This window comes from Cynocephalus volans, chromosome 10 (assembly GCF_027409185.1).
Source record: "Cynocephalus volans isolate mCynVol1 chromosome 10, mCynVol1.pri, whole genome shotgun sequence".
In the NCBI taxonomy this organism is placed as follows: Eukaryota; Metazoa; Chordata; class Mammalia; order Dermoptera; family Cynocephalidae; genus Cynocephalus; species Cynocephalus volans.
Window position 1 is genome coordinate 45,109,116 of NC_084469.1, and position 21,505 is coordinate 45,130,620.

A 21,505-nucleotide genomic window follows, 5' to 3' on the forward strand; every position below is an offset into this window, starting at 1 on the left:
GCTCCTATTCCTTTGATACCAGGAGCAGCCAGGGCAGCCATTAGGCTTTTTCACCTGGGAAGAAACCGGCTGTCTGAGCATTTGTCCACGCTCACGTGGCTACGATATAATAGAACCAGTTCTGGAAACCAGATCTTTGAGTCTGTTTAGAGTTTCCATATAGTTAGACCTTAGGGCACTAATACTCTCATTTTCAGGATTTCTCATTGTGGTCTGTGATTGTCAATTCTCAGGTGCCCCTTGGCTTTGGTGTGGCAGCCAGTGTGCAAGTGGGCAACGCTCTGCGGGCCAGGAATGCGGAGCAGGCCCAGACCTCCTGCTCCCCTGTCGTCCTGTGTGCTGGCAAGGAAAGCAGCTCTGTGCTCGGGCGCCATGTGCGTGTGGTGCAACAAGTGAGCACATGGGTGTCAGAACTTCCCCAGGAACCAAGCCATGTCTACAAACTCAACAAAACCTTTATTCTTTACGCTCTTTCCCATTTACTGAGGTTTCTTTTTTTAAAAAAAATTTCTAATTATGATTTTGTCTTATTGTATAACAAATAAATAATGTTACACTTGGTACTATGGAAATAATTTCTTTTAAAAAAAAAAAAAGATGACTGGTAAGGGGATCTTAACCCTTGACTTGGTGTTGTCAGCACCACGCTCTCCCAACTGAGCTAACCGGCCATCCCTGTATAGGGATCTGAACCCTTGGCTTGGTGTTTTCAGCACCACACTCTCGCAAGTGAGCCACGGGCCGGCCCTGGAAATAATTTCAAAGGCAATTGTTATCATGTGTATTCTTATTTTATGAGCATGTTCTGAGTGACCCATTCTCCATGTTCCTGGACCACTGTCTCCTCTGGCAGTTCCCATGTTCTGGAATCTGAGCAGTTGAAAGATTATGATTATATTGATGTCTTTCTCCGATTGTGCTGCTATGACAGAATACCACAGACTGGGTCGTTTGTGAAGACCAAAAATTTATTTCTCACAGCTCTGGAGGCTGGGGAGTGCAAAAACAAGGTGCTGACAGGTTTTTTTGTCTGGAGGGGGCTGCTCTCTGCTTCTAAGGTGCTGCATCCTCCAGCAGGAGGAACGCTGCATCCTCACGTGGCAGAGGGTGAAAAGGGGATCACACTCCGTCCATCAAGCCCCTTTTTAAGGGCACCTAACCCCATCATGAGGGCAGAGCCCTTATGACTCAGTCACCTCCCAGTCCTGTTGCACTGGAGATTAAATTTCAACATGAATTGTGGAGAGGACAAAAACATTCAAATCATAGCAAACATTGACATCTTATTGAGCATTTTCTCTATGAGTCTCCCTTAGAATCATCTGACATTAGTTCTTTTTGTTGACAACAAGAAGAAATACTATAAAGAGCATTTACATCGTTGCATTTCTTCAGCCACTGACACCGATACTTCATGAGACGTCAGCCCAGGGTTTCTCCCTCTGGAGAACTGTCATCTGCTGTTGCCACGTCTGTATTTTCCAGGTGTTTGTGCACTTGCAGTAGGAGTTTTACTCATGGCTTTGAAGGACGTGGTTGCCTGTGTGTTCACCAGTGACAGGTATGTACTCATCTAGAAAAGCGTCTTGAGTTTTATGCTTTTTCTCTTTACCCTGTTTTTCCAGTCATGAGAGGTGGGTAGCATTTTTGCTCAGAGGAAAACCTGTTGTGTGCCTGGAACGCGAAGCTCGGCGCTGTGTGGGAACACTCAAGTGGGGACCATCCCCGCTCCTCCAGCAGCCACGTCATGGATCCATCAAACCTGGGTGGACTTTCTTTTTGCTCAGAGCTACACAGAGAAAGCACGTGGAATATCCGCATCCCAGAAGGCGTCTCGCTGTCCAGGCCCGCTGACCGCATCCACGCCCCATTCGTTCTGGGCGGTATTTTCATGAATGACTGACCCAATCTTGGGTTAAATTGTTTTTCATTTTGTGTAATTATGTGCTCACCTAATTATTTAGATATAATAAGCCATCTTTTAAATATTAAGAAAAAAGTCCTCTTTTTGAAAAACCTTCAGTAATTTGCATCAATCGCCTCGGTTCAGTTTTATGACGTCCAGATGTTCTCTCCTCGGTTCATCTGAGCTCCCTGGTTTTAGACCAATGCCTACAGGTATTCTTATGAAATGTTAGGACGAAGGAGGTGGGCAGATGGAGGAATAGGAACTGAATTTACCTTTTTGCCTCAAACAACTAAGAAACTGAACCAAAAAAAATTTTTAAATGGTTTCCAGACATTGGACAACAGACAGCACAGAACAGTATAATCCCTGAGAGGAAAACAAATGAATGAAGGGAACACTGTGATTGCCCCTGCTCAGGAGGAGGGAGTGTCCAGGCCACAGCACAGGAAGGGGGAACACTGGCAAAGCCCCTCTGTCTCCCGGGGTCGAGGACATACAGCTGGGAGCTCTGGGAGGCCATGTGGCTAGAGTCCATGAGGCAGGGGACCCAAGGGGCGAGAGCTCCACAGAGCACCTTCGAGGTCTGCAGAGGGTCTCCCTGGAGTCTTTAGCTGACTACTGAGCCTGCATGCATGTGAGAATACTACTTGAGGCTCGGGGAAAACCACCTGAAAGGAGCAGGTAGAACAATCATAAAAAGCTGGAAAGAGTTCGTGTTCCCACCAGCCAGAATGAAACAACCTCATAATACATGGGTCAGCTGGTGGAAGGGTCTTGCCTTGGTACTGGAGGAAAATTAGCCTTAGAAATGAAGGGTGCTCCAGTCCTGCCTAACAAAGCTTAAAAGCAAACCTTAAAAGGGTCAAACTGTTTCCAGGAAACCTAACTGCATCAAAGCTCAAGAGTATTTAAAATAATACAAGAATACACTGTATCCAACAAAGTGAAATTCACGATGTCTGGCATACAATTAAAAATCACCAGGCATATGAAGAAGTAAGAAACTAAAATCCATAATAAAGAGAAACATCAATTGAAACTGATACAGAAATGAAAGAGATGATAGATTTAGTACACAGGGATATTAAAACAGTTTTTATAACTATGTTTCATATTTTCAATTAGGTATAGGATAATATGAGCACGTTAAAGTGAGACACCAAAAATAGAAAAACAAAACAAAACAAAATTGAACTTCTAGAGATGAAAAACAGTCTGATGAAAATACATTGGATTACATTAACAGCAGATTAGTGAACTTAAAGATACAGCAATAGTAAATATCCTAAGTGAAATGCAGAGAGAAAAAAGACTGAAAGAAAAGAAAGAATAGACATTAGTGAGCTGAGTGGCCTAAAAAGCATGTGAATGGACTTCCTAAAGCAGAGGAGGGATGGAAAAAATTTTTGAAGAAATAGCTTTGCGCAGTGGCAGTATCGTAGCCAATGAGGTTTATCCGAGGCGCGATTATTGCTAATTGAAGAAATAATAAGAAAAAACTTTCTAAATTTGATAAAATCTTAAGATTAAAGGGATCTAAAAGGCTATTTGATGTAATCACCCATGTGATAATAGGATTCCTCCAAAATATCCTTGCCAGGTTGCCCAGCTTATACTTTCATAACATCAGTGATGAGGAACTTGCTACCTTCAAAGGCAGCTTTGGTTCTCAGAACACTGTCCTTCACCCACTGAGACCAGTTGTCGTGCTTGTGATCCTAAAGGAGAGTCTGTCCATTTCTCAGTCACACCCCTACAGAGGTCTGAAGGTGATGCTCTGCAGGGTCTTCTCTTCATGGTAAACATCTGTAACTCCTTTAGCCCTTTCTCAAAGAATGTGACTTTGAGACTCCACCATCTTGAATTCCCATAAACCTGAAGGTGGTGTTCTTAGTCCAAACAACACCATTTAGAGCAGAACTGTTTCCATTCTGTCTCATTCTATCTGATAAACTTCTAGTGAAGTATTGGGTTTTCGGTGGCTACACCACACTAAGTCACCTGAGCTGACTGCCAGCGTGCCACTGGTCATGCACAACATCCTTACCCTTCCCTCATGTGGTTGTCCTCTCGAGCCCAAGGGCGAAGTCCTACATTGGTATGCATTAACCTTTGTTTTTTCATTTTTTACTCATCCTGACATTTTTCGTTTCTAGTTCTGTCAGTCACAGTATTTCCTATCCTTTCCAGCTTCTGGCATCTGTACATGTGATACGTACTTTTATGTCTCCATTTCATCCTCTTTTGTCTAAAAAACTGCACCTTACAGTCTTCCTCTCTACACCCAAGCCCTACCAGCATGCTGGGCAAACTCAGCATCCACATGGACGAGCCATCCCTTGCCTGAGTCCTCACTCCAGTAACCTTCTCTGCCATATCTCAGGGACATGCACCCTGGTCATACTTTTGACATTTTCATCACATATAACTATTCTACCTCTAGTCCTTCAGTTGGCCACAACTCCAATCCTTCCAGCATGCTTTTACAGCTATGTCTACTTAAGAGGATTCTTCAACTACTTGGGACTTCTAGTCAATTGACAGCTCTGGCTTTGTACTCTTTCTCAGTCCATCACCACATTCTTGCTTGTACTTCCCTCATGTAGCTTAGGTGCCATGACCCATCATTTTAGTAACTCTCTTGCCAGTAATCTAAATTCCTTTGACTCTCCTAAATGGCAGAACCCCACCCTGGAGGAATCCAGTTGCACATCATCTGTACCAATAGCTGATCATTTTTGTTTAAGTCACACCAGAGTGCATATTGGTTCCACTAGAAACTTATGACCACCAACCACAACTGGACCCTCAGTGCTGCCTTTCCTGCCTTTCTTTTGTCATCTCAGTTTCTGTCTCTGCACTCCATATTAAACCTTCACCACTCTTCTCAAACCACTGACCCCTCCCTACCACCTTCCACATCACTCTCAGCAAATACTCTTGCCTCCTACTCAAATTTATCCTACTTGGTGTTTGCTGGGCTTCTTTGATGTGTAGGTTCATGTCTTTCATCAAATTTGGGGAGCTTTCAGCTATGCTTTCTTCAAATATTTTTTCTGTCCCTTTCTTTCTCTCCTTACTTCTAGGACTCCCATTATTTATATGTTGTTGGTATACTTGATGTTGTTCCCTAGGTCCCTACATGTGTGTTCATTTTTCTAAATTCTTTTTTCTTTCTGTTCCTCAGACTATATAATCTGAATAGTTCTTTCAGTTTGCTGATTCTTTCTTCTACCAGCTCAAATCTACTGTTGAGCCCTTCTAGTTAATTTTTCATTTCTGTTATTATACTTTCACCTCCATGATTTTTATTTTCTCTATATTGATAGTGTCTATATAGTGAGACATTATTCTCATGCTTTCTCTTCAGTTCTTTAGACATGATTTTTCTTTACCTCTTTAACCCTTTGAATATACATTTAACATAGCTGAATTAAAGTCTTTTTGGTGAGTACATTGTCTGGGCTTCCTCAGAGACAATTTTTATTGATTGCTTCCCCCACCCCCACCATGTATAGGCTATACCTTCTTGTTTCTTTGCATGACTCAATTTTTTTTTTTGTTAAAAACTGAACATTTTGAATACTGTAATGTGTCAGTTCTAGAAATAAGACTCTCCTCTTCCCCAGGGTTTTTGTTTTTGCTGCTTGTTTGCTTAGTAACTTTTATGAACGAATTCTGTAAAGTTTGTATTCTTTATCAAGTATGGCCACTAGAGTCTCTGTTCCATTAGCTTAATGGTCAGCTGATTACTGGACAAAGACTTCCTTAAATGCCTGGATCCCAAACATCTCCCAATCATTGCCAAGGGACTCTCTGTGCTTTTTGGGGAACACCTTCAATACTCAGCAAGGCAGTTTACAACTCAGCCTTAACATTCACTTCCTACTTGCACAGAGCCTTAAGCAGCCAGAGGTGAGAGCTTAGGCCTTCCCTAGTCTTTCATTAACATGTGCACACTCGGGCTGAGCCCGTGGCGCACTCGGTAGCATGCTGCGCTAGCAGCGCGGTGACGCTCCCGCCGCCGCGGGTTCGGATCCTATATAAGAATGACCGGTGCACTCCCTGGCTGAGCGCCGGTCACGAAAAAAAAACAAACAACAACAACAAAAAAAAAACATGTGCACACTCCTGTGCATGCATATGGCCTTCTAGATTCCCAGGCGTATGTCAGAGCTTTTCAAAGCCCCTGTAGGCATGTCATTCCCCAGTCTTTCCTACAAAACTTTTTGGTTAGTGTATCATTTGCCCCAGCTGGTATCCCTTGCCTCAGGCAGCAGCAACTAAAGCATTTGCCTATAAATATTTTCAATAAACATCCATCAGAGATCAACTTTAGCAGTGGGCAGGTTTGTATCAGGTGAAATAAAGACAGCCTTTCAAGTGGTGTCTTCTAGGGAACCACCAGACAGGTGGTCTGTCTGTGAAATAATTGTTCTTTGGGAATGTGGCTTTGAAAGAGTTAAGCCCATTCTCCTCGAGTCCTGGAAATATGGGCTGTTGTTTTTCAAGGTTACCACTGAGCTTGGAGCAAGGGGATGATACTAGATAAGTTAAAACACCATGAAGCTTGCTGTTTTTATCAAGATTCAGCCACATTTCTTGAATAAGTGCTCCCCAGGTCACTGCAAGGCTTTTGTTAATTTCCAGAGTTCTGAAAAAAATTGATTCTGACAATATTTTCCAGTTTTTGACAATTTCCCATTTTCCTGTGAATGGATCATACTTCCTCTTTGTATGCTTTGAAATTTTTGTTGAGAACTGGACATTTTGAATATTGTGATAAGTCTGCAAATCAGATTTTCCTTCCCCTGGCATTGCTGTTCTTACTTGTTGAGGGCTATAGTCATTCATTTGTTTAGTAATCTTTTCAAACTAGTTTTTGCAAAGAGTGAATGACCTGATAGATTTCCTTAAATGCTTTGATCCAATAAGAAAGTTTTGTTTTGTTTTGTTTAAGTTCTGTCTCTTTAAATTTTTTGACAGGCATTGCCTGGGAAACCACCTTAGCCTCTCTGCCAGTCCCTAGGTGAACCTCCAGGTAGATCAAAACATACGACCTTGATTTTGGAGGACCAGGTCCTTCTTGCACTACCTGGCACCCGTAAGCCACACCAGAAATGGGGGCCGCTGTCCCTGTAGATGCCTGTTGTGGGACTGGGAGATGGGAAAGGGTAGCTGTTATGTGAAATGCCCAAATTCACCACCATCTACCAGCCTCTTTCTTCATCAAGCACTCCCCTTATCACTGCAAGTTTTGACTGGACTCCAGAGTTCTAAAATAATTGATTCTGACATTTCTTGCCAGTTCAATAGTTGCCTTGGTGAAAACTGATTTTTCAGCTGCCCACTCCACCGTCTCCCACGACATCAGCTGGATGACACTTTTCACGCTGCTTTGTCTCTCATTCTTCTGTAGGAGAAAATTTTTTTTTGTAGAAATCTTTCAGATGTTATTTTTGTCCTTGGGTGTTCTTAGGTATGGGTGAATCTTTTTCCTTTTATTTTGCTTGACACTGTAGACTTTCAATCTGAAGCATTGGATTTTTCATTAGCTCTAGCAAATTTACTTTTTTAAAAAATTACTCTTTCCCATACATTTTATCCGCTCTCTCCTTTTGTTTTGTTTTTTGTTGTTTGAGGATTTTCCTTTGGTGGCTGGTCAGTACAGGGATCCAAACCTGTAGCCTTGGTGTTCTCAGCACTGTGCTCTAACCAAGTGAGCCAACCAGCCAACCCTGCTCTCTTCTTTTGGAATTCTTTTTAGATAAATGATAGAACTTATGAATTAATCTGACACATCTCTTTTCTCTCATCTTCTGTTTCTGTGTGTTTTGAGATATTTCCTCAACTTTATCTTCCAAGTTGAAATTTAGTCTTTAGCTGTATCCATTCACTATCCGGTCTTTAAATAATATGTTTTATTTTAGTATTTATATTTTTCATTTCAAATCATCTTTTTCCCAATTGCCCTTATTCCTTAACTGACTGTTGTTAGCTTACGAATGTCTCTGAGAATAGTAATTATAATTAAATTTTTTTCTCTTGTGTGCCTTGCATTCTTTCTGTTTTCTTTTGTATCAGCATGCTTATTTTGGTCTTTCCTTTTTGTGTGCTGTTGATTTTCCTCAGTGTCTGGTGGACATTGGCTTAACATTTGTATTTTTGCATGAAGGACCACATTGTTGTGCTGATTAGTGGAGATAGTGCATATATTCGGTGACTTTGCTGTCCTGTGGGTCAAAGACTTTTTCCTGTTTCAAAGTCACTCCCCTAAGCGAGACGGGTGACTACAGGTTCTGTCCCTTTAGGGTGAATGGGAGCGAAGCAGGAAGCTTGTCACGTCGGGGAAGGTACTGTGGACTGTCGCAAGTATTGCGTCCACACTGGATCCATCCCGCAGGTCTTTGGTCCCCTCTGCCTCTACTGTGTACCTCCCAGAGCCCCAGCATCCCCTCTGCTGCAGAACTCGAGCAGAGTTCAGGGGATCCCCGACACTGGCCTTCAACCCATTTCTGAGAAGGACTCTCGTACACAGAGGACAACTCCCATACACAGGTGGAAACCTACTTCTTGTTCTTTCCAGCCCCCCAGTTACACACAGTCAGCCCTCCCTAACTGCGGATGATTCAACCAACCGCTGATCAAAAATACAGTACCCTTATCAGCGGGTTCCACGGGGCTGTCTGCAGGACTGAAGAATCGCCCAGCATCTGCGGGTTTTGATATCCGCGATGGGTCCTGGGACCAATCCCCTGTGAATACCAAGAGGCCACTATACCCAGAATTGGAGCTTTAAGAATTACCCTGTACAGTGGCAGCCCAGACCATGTCCCTTTTAACCTCAATTCTACACAGTAATAAAATTTAAATTAGTAAGGTGTTGGTGCACACTTGCTCTGACCACAGGAAATGCACTGTGCCAGCTTGACCTACTGCAGTGTGGTCTGCGGGCCCCTGACCGCTCTCCTCTCCTCCCACAGAGACGTGGTCTCCCCCTGTGAGCCGAGCGATGCCTGCTGTCACCCCCTTCCATCTGTTTGATGCACTTGCAGTGAGTATTTGGAGTGATTCTACTCAAGTATACCTAGCAAATAGTTTTTTTAATTTTTAAAAGCTCTTTAATTAAATATTAGATGTCTGCGATTTCATTTTTGAAAAGAGAGAGCTCCTGCTTCAAGCAGTCTGAGCCATCTGAGAAGAAGGTGGCTTCAGGTGTGAGGCCTGTCCTGGTGGAGAGCCCTGCGTCCTCACCTCCTCTGACCTTCCCAGGTGCTGAGGCCTGGGTGCCGCCCACGCCAGTGTGAGGTGGCCTCTGCCTGAGCCTCCAAGGCCAATCTTCTGTGGCTTGTGGGTATTGGAAGACCCCTCTGTGTGCTCCAGAACCATCGCTTGAGGCTTATCTCCAGCTTGAGCAATTGTTCTTCAGGTCATGATTTCTAGGCCCATTTGTCATCTTGTTTTTTTTCCCATGGAATTTCTTCCTCTGTGTCCATGTCACTCTGAAGATTTGGTGGCCACGATTGGACACTGGCTGTGGTGAGAAGAGTGTGGAAGAGAAACCCAGAGTTGCGTTAATGTTTTCACATGTGACCCTAGACTTATTTCTACTGAGATACCATCAGTGAAACCACTACATATTTTTTAACATAGGCTTTTACAAAATATTTTTAAATAGTCAAGATAGAATCAAGATAGTCAAGGTAAAAGAGATTTAAATGATGTTACCTGATGGGTTTCTGATGAAAGCTATCGATTGTTGTTGTCGTGTTAACATGACATAAATGTGCTACCTCTATTTTGAGATACAGCTATTTGGCCATATCCAAATGTGTGAGATATCAATGTAGTTAGTATTTGAATTTGGTATGATGATGGCTGTATGACTGCAACGTTAGTTTAGATTTTCCTCTCCTTAGGGCACCTGTGGTGGAGTCCTGAGAGGTACAGGGAAACAAAAGATTGGTGCCGTCTTGAATGCTCTTGGTTACTATGTGTTTGGTTTTCCCATTGGAGTATCCCTGATGTTTACTGCTAAACTTGGAATAATAGGTGTTTGATTCCTTAGTGACTCACTTCAAATCTCACTTGTCAAATGAAGATAAACTGCTTGAGATGTAAAGCAATTGACTAGAAAGTCGCCCCTGTGGAAGAGGAAAAATTATTTTCTCCTCCAGTCTTGATTCAGTGCCTCCTCTGTGCAAAGGCACTGGAAGTGCAGCTGCTCCTGCCCCAGGATGAGATCGAGATTAAATAATTACAGTTAATTAATTACAATTAATTAATTAATTAATTGCCTAATTACAGTTAGGCAGTTACTTCTGGGTTGATACTGCAAGAGAAGGACAGGCTGCTCTGCAGCTCTGGGTGAGCTGGGGGAACATCTAAGCCCAACTGGTTTTCCAGAACTCCTGGAGGTAGCAGTGTGTCAGCTCAGACCTGAACACAGGTGGAATTACCTCGATGAAGTGAGCAGCACTTGATGGAAAGACTTCTTTCCCCACGGAGTGGTCTTGGCAGCCTTGTCAAAAGTCAGCTGGCTGTAGGTGTATGGGTTTATTTCTGGAGTCTCGCTTCTATTCCCTCGGTCTATATGTCTGCCCTTATGCCACACTGTCTTGATTACCGTAGCTTTACAGTAAGTTTTGAAATCAGGAAGTGTGGGTCCTCCAACTTTGTTCTTTTTTAATTCTGTTTTGATTGTTTGGGGCCACTCACAATTCCATATGAATTTGAGGATTGGCTTTTCCATTTTTGTATGAGAGGCTGTTGGAATTATCATCAGGATTGCACTAGATCTGTAGATTGCTTTGGAGAGTATTGCCATCTTAATAATAATAAGTCTCCCAACCCATGAATACGGAATGTTTTCCCACATATATAGGCCTTTAATTTCTTACAGCAATGTTTTGCATGTGTCAGGCCCTGTGCTGTATTCGAGTCTGGGTATATAAAGATCCTCTGTGAGTTCACACCCTCTGCTCTCCGTTGTCATGCCTCTCTTGCTCTTGGCACCTTCTCCACTTTCTGCTCTTGGAACTCTGGGTCACCAGGGCCAGGAGATGATGCCCCCTCCACTTTTCTTATTCTGCACACTCCCCCTTGGAAGTCTCAGCGCCTTGCTCCTAGGTGCTGATGGCATGCGGATCTGCATCTCTGGGCCTCACCGCATGCCTGAGCTCTGCACTGTGTTTGCAGCTGCCCCAGGCTCTCCTGGCAGGTGGATTTCAGAAATGAAGTGCTAACATCTCTGCCTCCTGGCCACCTTGCTGCCCCCTTTCAGCTTCAGTCACCTAGTCTCAAGAACTCTGTTCCAGTCACGCTGCCAAGTCTAGCCAGTTGTGTCTCTATCATATCCTTCCTATCTGGGAAGAGTTTATTCCACTCTCGAGGAAGGAAGAGTTAAGAGTTTGTGTAGCTATGGCAATAGCATTTATCTTAGCATTTACCATGTCCAGTAACTTTGTGTCAACTTGATCATCTATCACTCTCCGTAAGGTATTCACATTCAGAATCTGTTTTCCTGCAGCTTTAGGCAGCTTCTCTTTTTCACAAACACCTCATTTCTTCTTCAGGGAAATTACTTTCTCTTGGGTTTCATTCCAGTAAATGCAGTCTTGCCAAAGACTTGGGAGTTGACCCTGAAATCCATCTGCCAGTCAGTGCAGTGCCTGGAGGCCATCTGCGCCTTCATGAAACAGGCGCTGCTCTGACACTCCCAACTTTTATGTTCAAATATCAGATAAGCATTTTGAAAATGCTTGTTTCTGCTCACATGTTTTGTAACTTTCCTCATAAAGCTTTTGTCTGTTTGTTGATAAGTTTATCTCTAGAAATTTTATCCTTTTGTTGCTATTATAGATGAGCCCTTCCCTTCTATTATATAATCTCAGTGTTTGTTATTTGTATATAGGAAGGCTCATTACTGTATGTGAATGCTGTGTCTTGTTACGATTCTGAATTCCTCTTTCTGTTTACAGTTGTCTTCAGTGTATTCTCATGGGTTTTCCAGGGGTACAATCATATCATGTGCGAATCAATTCTCTCTTTCCTAGCTTTTGTACCACTAATTTCTTTTTCTTGCATAATGCTTCTAGTAGTGTGAAAATTTGTTGTGGTAATAGCGGAAATTCTTGTTTTGTTCATGACTTTAGCAATAACACTTCCAGGGTTTCTCTACAAAACAGCATGCTGGAATTTGGGCTGAAATACATGCACACACATACCCATAAATATGTATGTGTGCAAGTTTTTTAAAAACCATGTTCAGGAAGTACCATAGAGTCTATTTTATTGAATATCTCTAACAAAAATGGTTGAATGGTTGAGCATTTTGTCAAATGCCTTTTTAGTGCCATTAGAAATGATCCTATCATTTTTGTCCTTACATCTATTATAAACATAAATGATATTAATGGGTTTCCTTACGTTTAACTATCCTGAGGATGATATATTGTTCTTTAATTGAGCTGTTAGATTCTTTTTTGATAATATTTTATGTAACAATTTTGCAATGTTATTTACAGGTAAGATTTTTCTGTAGTTTTGTTTTCTGTGTATCTTTGTTAGGTTTTGATATTAATGATATTAATGTTATACTCACTTCTAAAGGTAATTTTTTTTTTTTCTTTTTCTATTCCCCAGGACAATTTAAACATTGTAAGAATTATCTGTTTTATAAAGGTGTAGTAGAGTTCTTCCTTGAAACTGCGTGACTTTGTTTTTTGGAGGAGTTTATCCTTCTCACAACTTCCTCAGTTTCTCTTCTGAAAATCAGTCTGTTTAGACTTATGAATAAATTATATATTTTTAGAAAATCATCTTTTTATTGAGGTTCTAAATTTATAGAACTGTGAAAATTTTATTATGTGCTTTTGGGAGACGTTATCATATATGTGCTTTGCACGTATGTCCACATCTTCATTTTCTATAGATTTCTTTTAGCAACAATGAATTTTATTTTTTATTAAAAATACCTAAGTAGAGAACTGAATGAATGCTGTCGTATGTATTCAAATAGCTCCTTTCGTTATGTATCCAACCAGTATATTTTTACCATGTAAGAAATGTTGATTCTCTCCCCATTTCTTTATGAAATTTTAATCTTGTAGCTGTCAGAAGAGCTTTCTTGTGTCCACACAAATGTAGGTGTTTAGTTTCTTTTCTTGTCTTTTTGGAAACGTTGTCACTTGGCAGCTTAATGAGTAACCATCTCAATGTCATCTCTCTTTGTAATGACTGGTACAGGCTGGGAGCCCTGGGGTGTTTGATCAATTTCAAACTGGAATCCATCATTCTCTATCTGGGAACAGAACTGCCAGATATTTATTACTGTCTTTTCTGTACTAGTTCTGTATCAGACACTAAGGAAATACCATGTAATCAAAGCAGTAGTCCCTGCTGTTAATAAGCTGCTGCGGTTTTACAATTCAACTTTATTTAAAAAAAAAAAACTGGGGGGAGGACCAAAAAACCACTCCCCTATTAGATTTTAAGCTCCTTTAGAATAAGTGACATGTCAGATTTCCTTTTCGTTTACTAAGTTTTATTCACTAGTTTCCTGCTGTTGTGCATAAGTGCTCAGATTCGTTAAGTAACATTTTAAAATTGACAAATAAAAATTGTATATATCTATGGTGTACAACATGATGTTTTCATACATGCATACATTGTAAAATGGCTAAATCAAGCTAATTAACATGACAATTACCTCACATACTTACCATTTTTTGTGGTGAGAACATTGAAAATCTACTCTCAGCAATTTTCTTTTTACTTATTTATTTATTTTTTATTTTACTTCTCAAAATACATTGTACTTGATTTTCATGCCCCTTTACCTGTTCCTCTCCACCCCCTCCCATCCCCCCACATTGTATCTGTTCACTTGACTTAAATAGTTCAAGGAATTTTTGTGGTTATCCTGTCTTCTTCCCCCACCCCAACCTTTATTTGTTTGTGTTTATTTATTTATAGCTCTGACAAATAAGTGAGAACATGTGACATTTCTCTTTCTGTGCCTGACTTGTTTCACTTAATATAATTTTCTCTAAGTCCATCCATGTTTGCAAATGGTAGTATTTCATTCTTTTTTATAGCAGAGTAGTATTCCATTGTGTACATGTACCACATTTTCCGTATCTACTCATCAGATGGTGGACATTTGGGCTGGTTCCAGCTCTTGGCTACAGTAAATAGTGCTGCAGTAAACATTGGGGAACAGGTATTCCTTCGACTTGATGATTTCCATTCCTCTGGGTCTATTCCCAGCAGTGGAATCACAGGGTCATATGGTAGATCTACCTGTATTTGTTTGAGGAATCGCCATATCATTTTCCATGAAGGGTGCACCATTTTGCAGTCCCATCAACAGCGTAGGAGGGTTCCCTTTTCTCTGCATTCTTGCTAGCATTTATCATTCACAGACTTTTGGATATTAGCCATCCTAACTGGAGTGAGGTGGTATCTCAAAGTGGTTTTGATTTGCATTTCCCGGATGCAGAGTTATGTTCAGCATTTTTTCATGTGTCTGTTGGCCATTCTACTCTCAGCAATTTTCGATTATGCAACGCATTGTTATTAACTATAGTCACCATGTTGGTCAGTAGATATCCCGAATGCATTTCTTCTAACTGAAATTTGTACCCTTTAATCAACATCTCTCCATCCTCCTCTCCCCAAACACCTGGAATCCACAATTCTACTCTCTGCTTCTATGAGTTTGACTTTTTTAGATCCCACCTATAAGTGAGATCATGTGGTATTTGTCTTTCTGTGTCTGACGTATTTCACTTAACATAATGTCCTCAAGAACAAAAGTTAACAAATGTTTTTTAATTATGAAAGTGTTCATTGAACATTATCTAAAATGCATAAAAACATAAAGAAGAAAATTAAAATCACCTATAATTTCACTCCTCAGCTATAAAAGCTGAGGATTTCAATGTGTTTTATTCCAGTGTTTATTCTATCATTCAAAAATGTGAGGTTATACTGAATATGTAATTTCCCCCATGTACTTGATAAAAACATGGTTTTTAGTAACTGTATAATATTTCCTTGCATCATTTATTTAATCCTTCTGTAAGAGTAGACATTTAAATTGCTCCTTTCTATAAATTATGTTGTGATGAATGTATATGAATTATTAACAACATTCCTGAACTTTTCTTTAGGATCGATTCCTAGGAATGGAATCACTCAGTCAAGGGTATGAACTGTCCATCCATCTATCACTTAACTGGAGAGGTTATTCCAATTTTTGTTTAATTGCCAGAAGGAAATGTGGGAGTACTTTTGCCAGTGTAGGACTTCCAGACAAGTTATGAATGAATTAGGAAACTAATTCCCAATTTATAGCATGTTCCTACTCTAGCCTAAGCAGCTAGCTTTGCAGTAAAATTGTTGATAGATAAATGGTCATTTTTAAATGGTTTAAAATAGTTTGTTCTCATAAGTAGACAGGCATTGTTTACATATATATATATTCATTTATGGAGCCCTCTTGGATTCTCAGTAATCTTTTCCAGATAGCAGTTGGAGTCATCTTTTTCAAAGTGAGCTTTTGAAAACATTTGGGTCTCACACCCATAAACACACAGACCAGTCTGAAACTCTCCACTTGGTCCCCGTTAGACTTAGAATAAACCTTGGACCCTCCCACTGCATGCATGTCCTCTGCCCTCTGCGGCCTGCTCCTCCGACCTCGTCTCCTGCACACTCCCTGCCACTGGGCTCCTTCCCAGCTGGCCATTCTGCTCCCCGAACTTGCAAGCTGCTTCCTCCTCTGGGCCTGGCTTTGCCCTTCCCTCTGCCCATGGTGCCTGCCCTGGGCCTTCCCACAGCTGACTGCACCATTCAGGTCCCCACTTCAAGGAGCACCTGGCCATCTCATTCGGACTCTCGTCAGCAGGTCACTACCACGTGGCTCTGCCTGACATCTGCCACCCCACTTACTGCTCTCACCGCCACCGTGTCTGTCTGTTCACTTGTTTATTGTTTGTCCCTGCACCCCTGGAACATGAGCTCCACAAGGGTGCCAGCCTTGTCCGCCTGTTTGGTTCTGTGTCTCCAGCACTTAAAACACTACCTGGCACAAAAAGAGCCAGTAGGTATTTGTTAACGCAGCATATGAAGCAGCAAACCATTTTGGAGGTTTTTGTATTGTTGATTGATTGGTTAGTTGATTGCCATTAGTAGCTCAGTGGTAGGCTTTAGTCTAATCCCTGGTCCATAGTTATCTAAAATTTTAGGGAAGTTAATTTCACTAGAATTTTACTCTGTGGATACAGTAGTTAGGGAAGAATTTTAATAATCATGGGAGCAGATCTGAAGAAAATCTAAATTCTGATACTCATTTTATACCCACAGGTCTCTGGTCTGGATTGATAGTTTGTGTCTTCTCTCAAGCCCTTTTCTATTTGGTGCACATCATGAGGACAAACTGCAATAGAGCTGCAGAGCAGGTAACAGTCAGTGTGTTATTTTAGAAATGTGGCTTTACTTGATCCCATGGCATGGTAAGGAATCTGTTAGAGTCAAATGATAAAAATGCTGTTGGTACCGTGACTCTCTGAGGATTATGAAATACATCTAAAATTTGGGGGAGGGGAAGCAGAAGAAAATCATATTTCAGCCTATTTTCCTTTCAATATAGAGTCAATTTAGAATCTACTAACAGGGAATGAATCTTGGGGGTATAAAAGGGAATTAGGTTAAAAAATATTGTGCTATTTTGGTGTAATAGTCTTAGAAAAATAGTAGTTTGTTTCCAATTACACCAATTGGCTCTCTCCTTTTTTTACTAAAAAACAATGTTAAATATCTGTGATCTGTGGTAAGTCCTTGGAGGGCAGAACCACAACACACAGAGAGAGGGTCAGTATCTTGACCAATGTGAGCATGTGTGTTGAATTGGGAGCTCTTTGCATGGGTTGAGGCTTGAGCTGAGACGGATGGGTGGTTGGCATAGGGGAGGGTTGTGAATAAGGAGACAAGAGGACGACTTTAGGTGTACCAACTGTCACCATCTACGCTTTGATAACCCTTTAGGTTTCAAACCCCTTTGGATTTGTCTAACATGATGTATTATGTCTTTCATATCTTCAGTTTGATTTATTCAGGGACTATACAGATTAAGTTGGGGCATAAACTACCTGTTAGATAACAACACCATTCACCTTTAGACTCTGTCCTTTTAGCTGTGTTTAGGAACACTAAAGAGCACAAGTACAAGCAATATGTTGAATCTGTAACTGTGGCAACAAGCAGTGTTTTATATTATTATTGTGAGCTGATCACTGCGGGGAAGAGTAGTGGTTTTCTGGGGTTATGTTCTCTTGGTGTATGGCATTTTCCAGACCAAGAAAGACTGCCAAATGTATGTTGTAACCTTTTAGCAGTATTTCCATCGGTGGCTTTAGACTGAAGTTTTAATAATGGACAAAAAATCAACTTGACTTGATTTACTCATGTGACACTTGTTTTTAGGCACAGGTTCGAGCTGGGCTAAAAGGAAGTAAAGAGACTGTAACTACCCCAACAGGTAATGGAGGCCATTCTCTCACACCGCTCATCTCTGTCTTACAAAGACTGAAACTTAACATGGCCAGAGTTGCTTAGTTTATAAGGTCCTGCTTTTTGCTCAGTAAAACGTGCCTCAGTCCTGATAACTGGCAAGATCAACTGTGAAATGTTTTTTAATATAATTTCACATATTAACTGACAATTGGTGGTCACTGTTTACAGTGTATTCTCATGTAAACTTCAGTAATAGCCTTTTATCCAGTCCGGTACCTAACTAAATGCCACATTGTTGTCTGCAAACAGATCTGCCTATCCTGGAAAGAGAAGTAACGGATGGAGTGATTTTGCCTGATATTATCAGACCAGAGAACCAGAACATGCAACTGGTTGGAGTGGAAGAAAACACCCAGTATACAGTGCCCACCATTGGGGACGTCTTGACAGTGAGACAGTTGATTTTCTCTCGTGGAGTGGCTTAAGCTGCTGCTGTTGCTACCTTTCTGGCAGGAATTTTAGTAAGAGTTTTCAATGACCGTGGTTGAAATGGAAGAATTATCATCAGTCTACAAAGTAGAAATGATCATTATATGACATATGTTAAGCAAGAGAGGTGACTTGTTATTTTTATGGTGTTTTCACTCTCAACTGTGGGTGGAAAGGATAACAGTGACGTTTCCCTGATTATTCAAAGAGACTCCACTATCCTAACGGATATCAAGAAAGGAGCTTTAATTTTAGGAAAAGTTTTCTTGGTTAACTCTATCATGATTTCTAAATATGTAAATATGATTTTCCCTGCTGTAAATGTTCTTTACTCTAATATTGACCATCTTTCTTCTTCTAGGAAAGTGGATCGTTGTCCTATAAAATATTATTGCTGATCTAGTTGTGTTTGTATTTTCTGTTAATGTACTTGTGGTGCTGGATCTCAGATCCTTCCACCATTTCCTGTGCAGGTCGTGAGTCAGGTAATTAAAAGAAGATTCTGGCAGCTTTATGCAAGGTAGACATACTTCATTCTTCAGATATGAGCTTCACAGTCATGCTTTATTCTCAGACATGAGCTCTGGCTCTACTCCACTGACCCTCCATGCTCTGCTGTCCCTCTGTGCTCTGCTGACCAGCAGTTCAGAGCAGTTACCTTTATAATCTTAGTACACAATAGCGGCCACAAGCCAAGTGCATAACTACATGCTGAATCAGTAAATGGGCATACATGCGCAGTTACGCTACTTTTATAACTTGTTTCTAGTGAATGTGCTGAATCTTGCCCATTTGTAAAAGAGATAAGGCAAGAGATCCTGACTAAACTTTTTTTACTTTCCTTACAGTTCTTAATCTTGTCAGTGAGTGTACATTAATCTCCTGTTCAAGTCCTGTCTCAGGAACTGCCATGTAAGCTTTTATAAAATAAACCTAAAATTGAAAATGTGTCTGGCAATATTTGGGGCTATAAAGTCAATATAAAAGATAACTTAGTTTTTTGACTTTTAACATTTTTTGTGGCATCTTTTACATTAATTACAGAATAAATCTGTTCTTTTTGCTACTCCACTCCCACAATGCTGGCAGTTATGGTGGCTTCACTCTGCAAGCAGGAGATTTTTAAAGCGTTTTCTAGGGAATTGGGCCAGCCCAAAAATAAAATCCTAAATAAATAAATAAATAAATAAATAAATAAAAATCCTAATATGGAGTGTCAGGAAAATAGAATAATTTAATCAGGTCCCCTTGCCTTAGGCACAGTTGGGGGTAGTGCAGTGCATTCTTTGTAAATAAGTTGTATGTGGGTGGGGTTAGTGCGCATGCATGGTGCCGCAACTTGGCTGGCGTTTTTGACTGCCTTGGGTGGCCCCTGTGCAAGCAGCTATGCTCTCGAACCTACTGCTGTTTGCCAGTTACTGAGCTCATAGATCTGCATGTGAGGGGTCTGGTGACCCAGCCTGACGTGTGAGGGGTCTGGGGACCCAGCCTGGCATGTGAGGGGCCTGGGGACCCAGCCTAGTGTGTGAGGGGTCTGGGGACCCAGTGTGGCATGTGAAGGACAACGGGCTTGAGGGGTCTGTGAGCTCCAGACCCAGCCCTAGCTTGACAATTGGCCCAGTCGGCAGGATTACAGGCAGGTAAAATAGCTCAACATGGAGTACCCCCTCACACAAAGACTGCAGACGACCTAGAGTGGAGCTCATGGTTCAAAGCCCCACCAAGCGACCAGCCCTTCCCTCAGCCTGTCTCTTTCTCTTGAATGTGAACAAGCAACTTAGGACATTATATGGGAAAGCAACTGGAAAGAAACAGAGTTTGTAGCAAAGCTTGTACCTTCAGAGAGGTAATACAGAATATTGCAATCATGATACAGAATAGGATACTATAGAAAAAAAGATAGAATTTTTTGAGGTAAATTTCACGTAACACACACATAGCCATTTCCAAGTGTACAGCTCAGTGGCACTTAGCACATTCACAGTGTCATGCAACTACCACCTCTCTCTAGCTCCAAGACATTTTCATCACCACAATAAGAAACCCCAGAAACTGTCAGTCCCCAACCCTCTCTCCCGCCCCGTCCCTGGCAACCACTAATCTGCTTTCTGTGTCTATGAATTTATCTATTTTGGATGCTTCATATAGAAGGAATCATACAATGTGATCTTTTGAGTCTGGCTTTTTTTAACATAAAGAATCTAGCAGCTCAATAAAAGAATATTGAATAGAAGGGGCAAAAGCAGACACCCTTATCTTGATCTTGATCTTGAGGAAAGCTTTCAGTCCTTCACCATTATGATATATGTTGTCAGTTTTTCATATATGGCCTTTTTCTCATGTTGAGGAATCGTCTATTTTTTAAATCATTTTTACATGTTTTTCTCTCCCATTTCATTTTTTGTGGTAAGATACACATAACAAAATTTACAACTTTAACCATTTTTAAATGTACACTTCGTGGCATTTCGTACTTTCGCACTGTCGTGCAGCCACCACCACTATCCACCTCCAGAACTTTTCATCACTCTGAGTGGAAACTGTATCCATTAAACAGTAACTCACTGCTCCCACCAGCTCTTCCCCAGCTCCTCCGAGCCCTTGGTAACCACTGTACTACTTTCTGTCTCTATGAATTTGACTATTTTAGGTACATCATCTAAATTGAATCATACAGTATTTGTCTCCTTTTCACTTTATATCATCTTGCCAAACTTTTTTTTTTTTTTGGTAGCTGGGACAGTACAGGGATTTGAACCCTTGACCTTAGTGTTATAATACCACCCTCTAACCAGCCAGACTCAAACTTCTCTTTTTATACCTCTTGTTTACCTTTTCTTGTTTCTCATATGACTTTCATCGCTGCTAAGGTGATCTTTTCTCATATTTCTTTCCTGGGTTTTGGTGACTTGTTTACCCTCTCTGATTGTCTGACCATCTATTCTTAAATCTCTCATAGTCTTTCTTTGGGCTTTTTTCCCCCAAAGATTATATTTCAGTCTCTTAAGAGATTGTGAGAATTATACATCTGAATGCTTCTTTTGTGCAGCTTTTTCTTCTCTTTTTCCTTAGAGTTATATGTGTGTGCATCTCTGTACTGTCCCTGTCGTCCTATGTTTGTTCTCTTCTGGCTGTTACTGGTTTGTGAACAAGGCTGACAAGAAGAGGGTGGTAAGAGTTATGACAGGCGTCAAAGGCAGTCTGAGGCTTCAGTTCAGGTTTGTTGTTTTAAATGCCTTCATAAAATCTTATTCTCAGCCATGGAAATATATGCAAATAGTCAATAAGCATACGAAAAGGTACCCATCATCGTTAGTCATCAGGAAAATGCAAGTTAATATCACAATGAGATATCACTACACATCCACCAGAATGAGTAATTTTTAAAAACTGGCGTTATTAAGTGTTGGAGAGGCTGTGCAGCTATTAGACTGTCATACATTATTGGAGGGGAATATAAATTGGTATAAACTCATTAGAAAATTATTTAGCTACTTAAGTTAAGCATGTATTTGTTTTCACCCAGAAATTCTGTAGGAGTGATTGGGTGGGAGTACAGGTGGGATGCTGGTAATGTTCTGCGTGGCA

General features: G+C 40.9%; 1 protein-coding gene, 1 non-coding gene and 1 pseudogene across 2 annotated transcripts in view; 2 read left to right on the plus strand and 1 right to left on the minus strand.

Moving 5' to 3' along the window:
* The window catches only part of LOC134387363 (multidrug and toxin extrusion protein 2-like), a 59,020-nt gene extending 41,044 nt beyond the window's left edge, over positions 1-17,976 (plus strand). Inside the window, 7 exon segments of the mRNA XM_063109851.1 lie at positions 234-342; positions 1,486-1,565; positions 8,895-8,963; positions 9,829-9,961; positions 16,280-16,374; positions 17,399-17,453; positions 17,738-17,976. Of these exon segments, the coding sequence (XP_062965921.1) occupies positions 234-342; positions 1,486-1,565; positions 8,895-8,963; positions 9,829-9,961; positions 16,280-16,374; positions 17,399-17,453; positions 17,738-17,976 (780 nt within the window).
* Positions 599-671, minus strand: TRNAV-GAC (transfer RNA valine (anticodon GAC)). The gene has a single exon. It is a non-coding gene; the product is annotated as a tRNA-Val (tRNA).
* On the plus strand, positions 3,326-3,437 carry LOC134389733 (U4 spliceosomal RNA; annotated as a pseudogene).
* Positions 17,977-21,505: the final 3,529 nt, after the last annotated feature.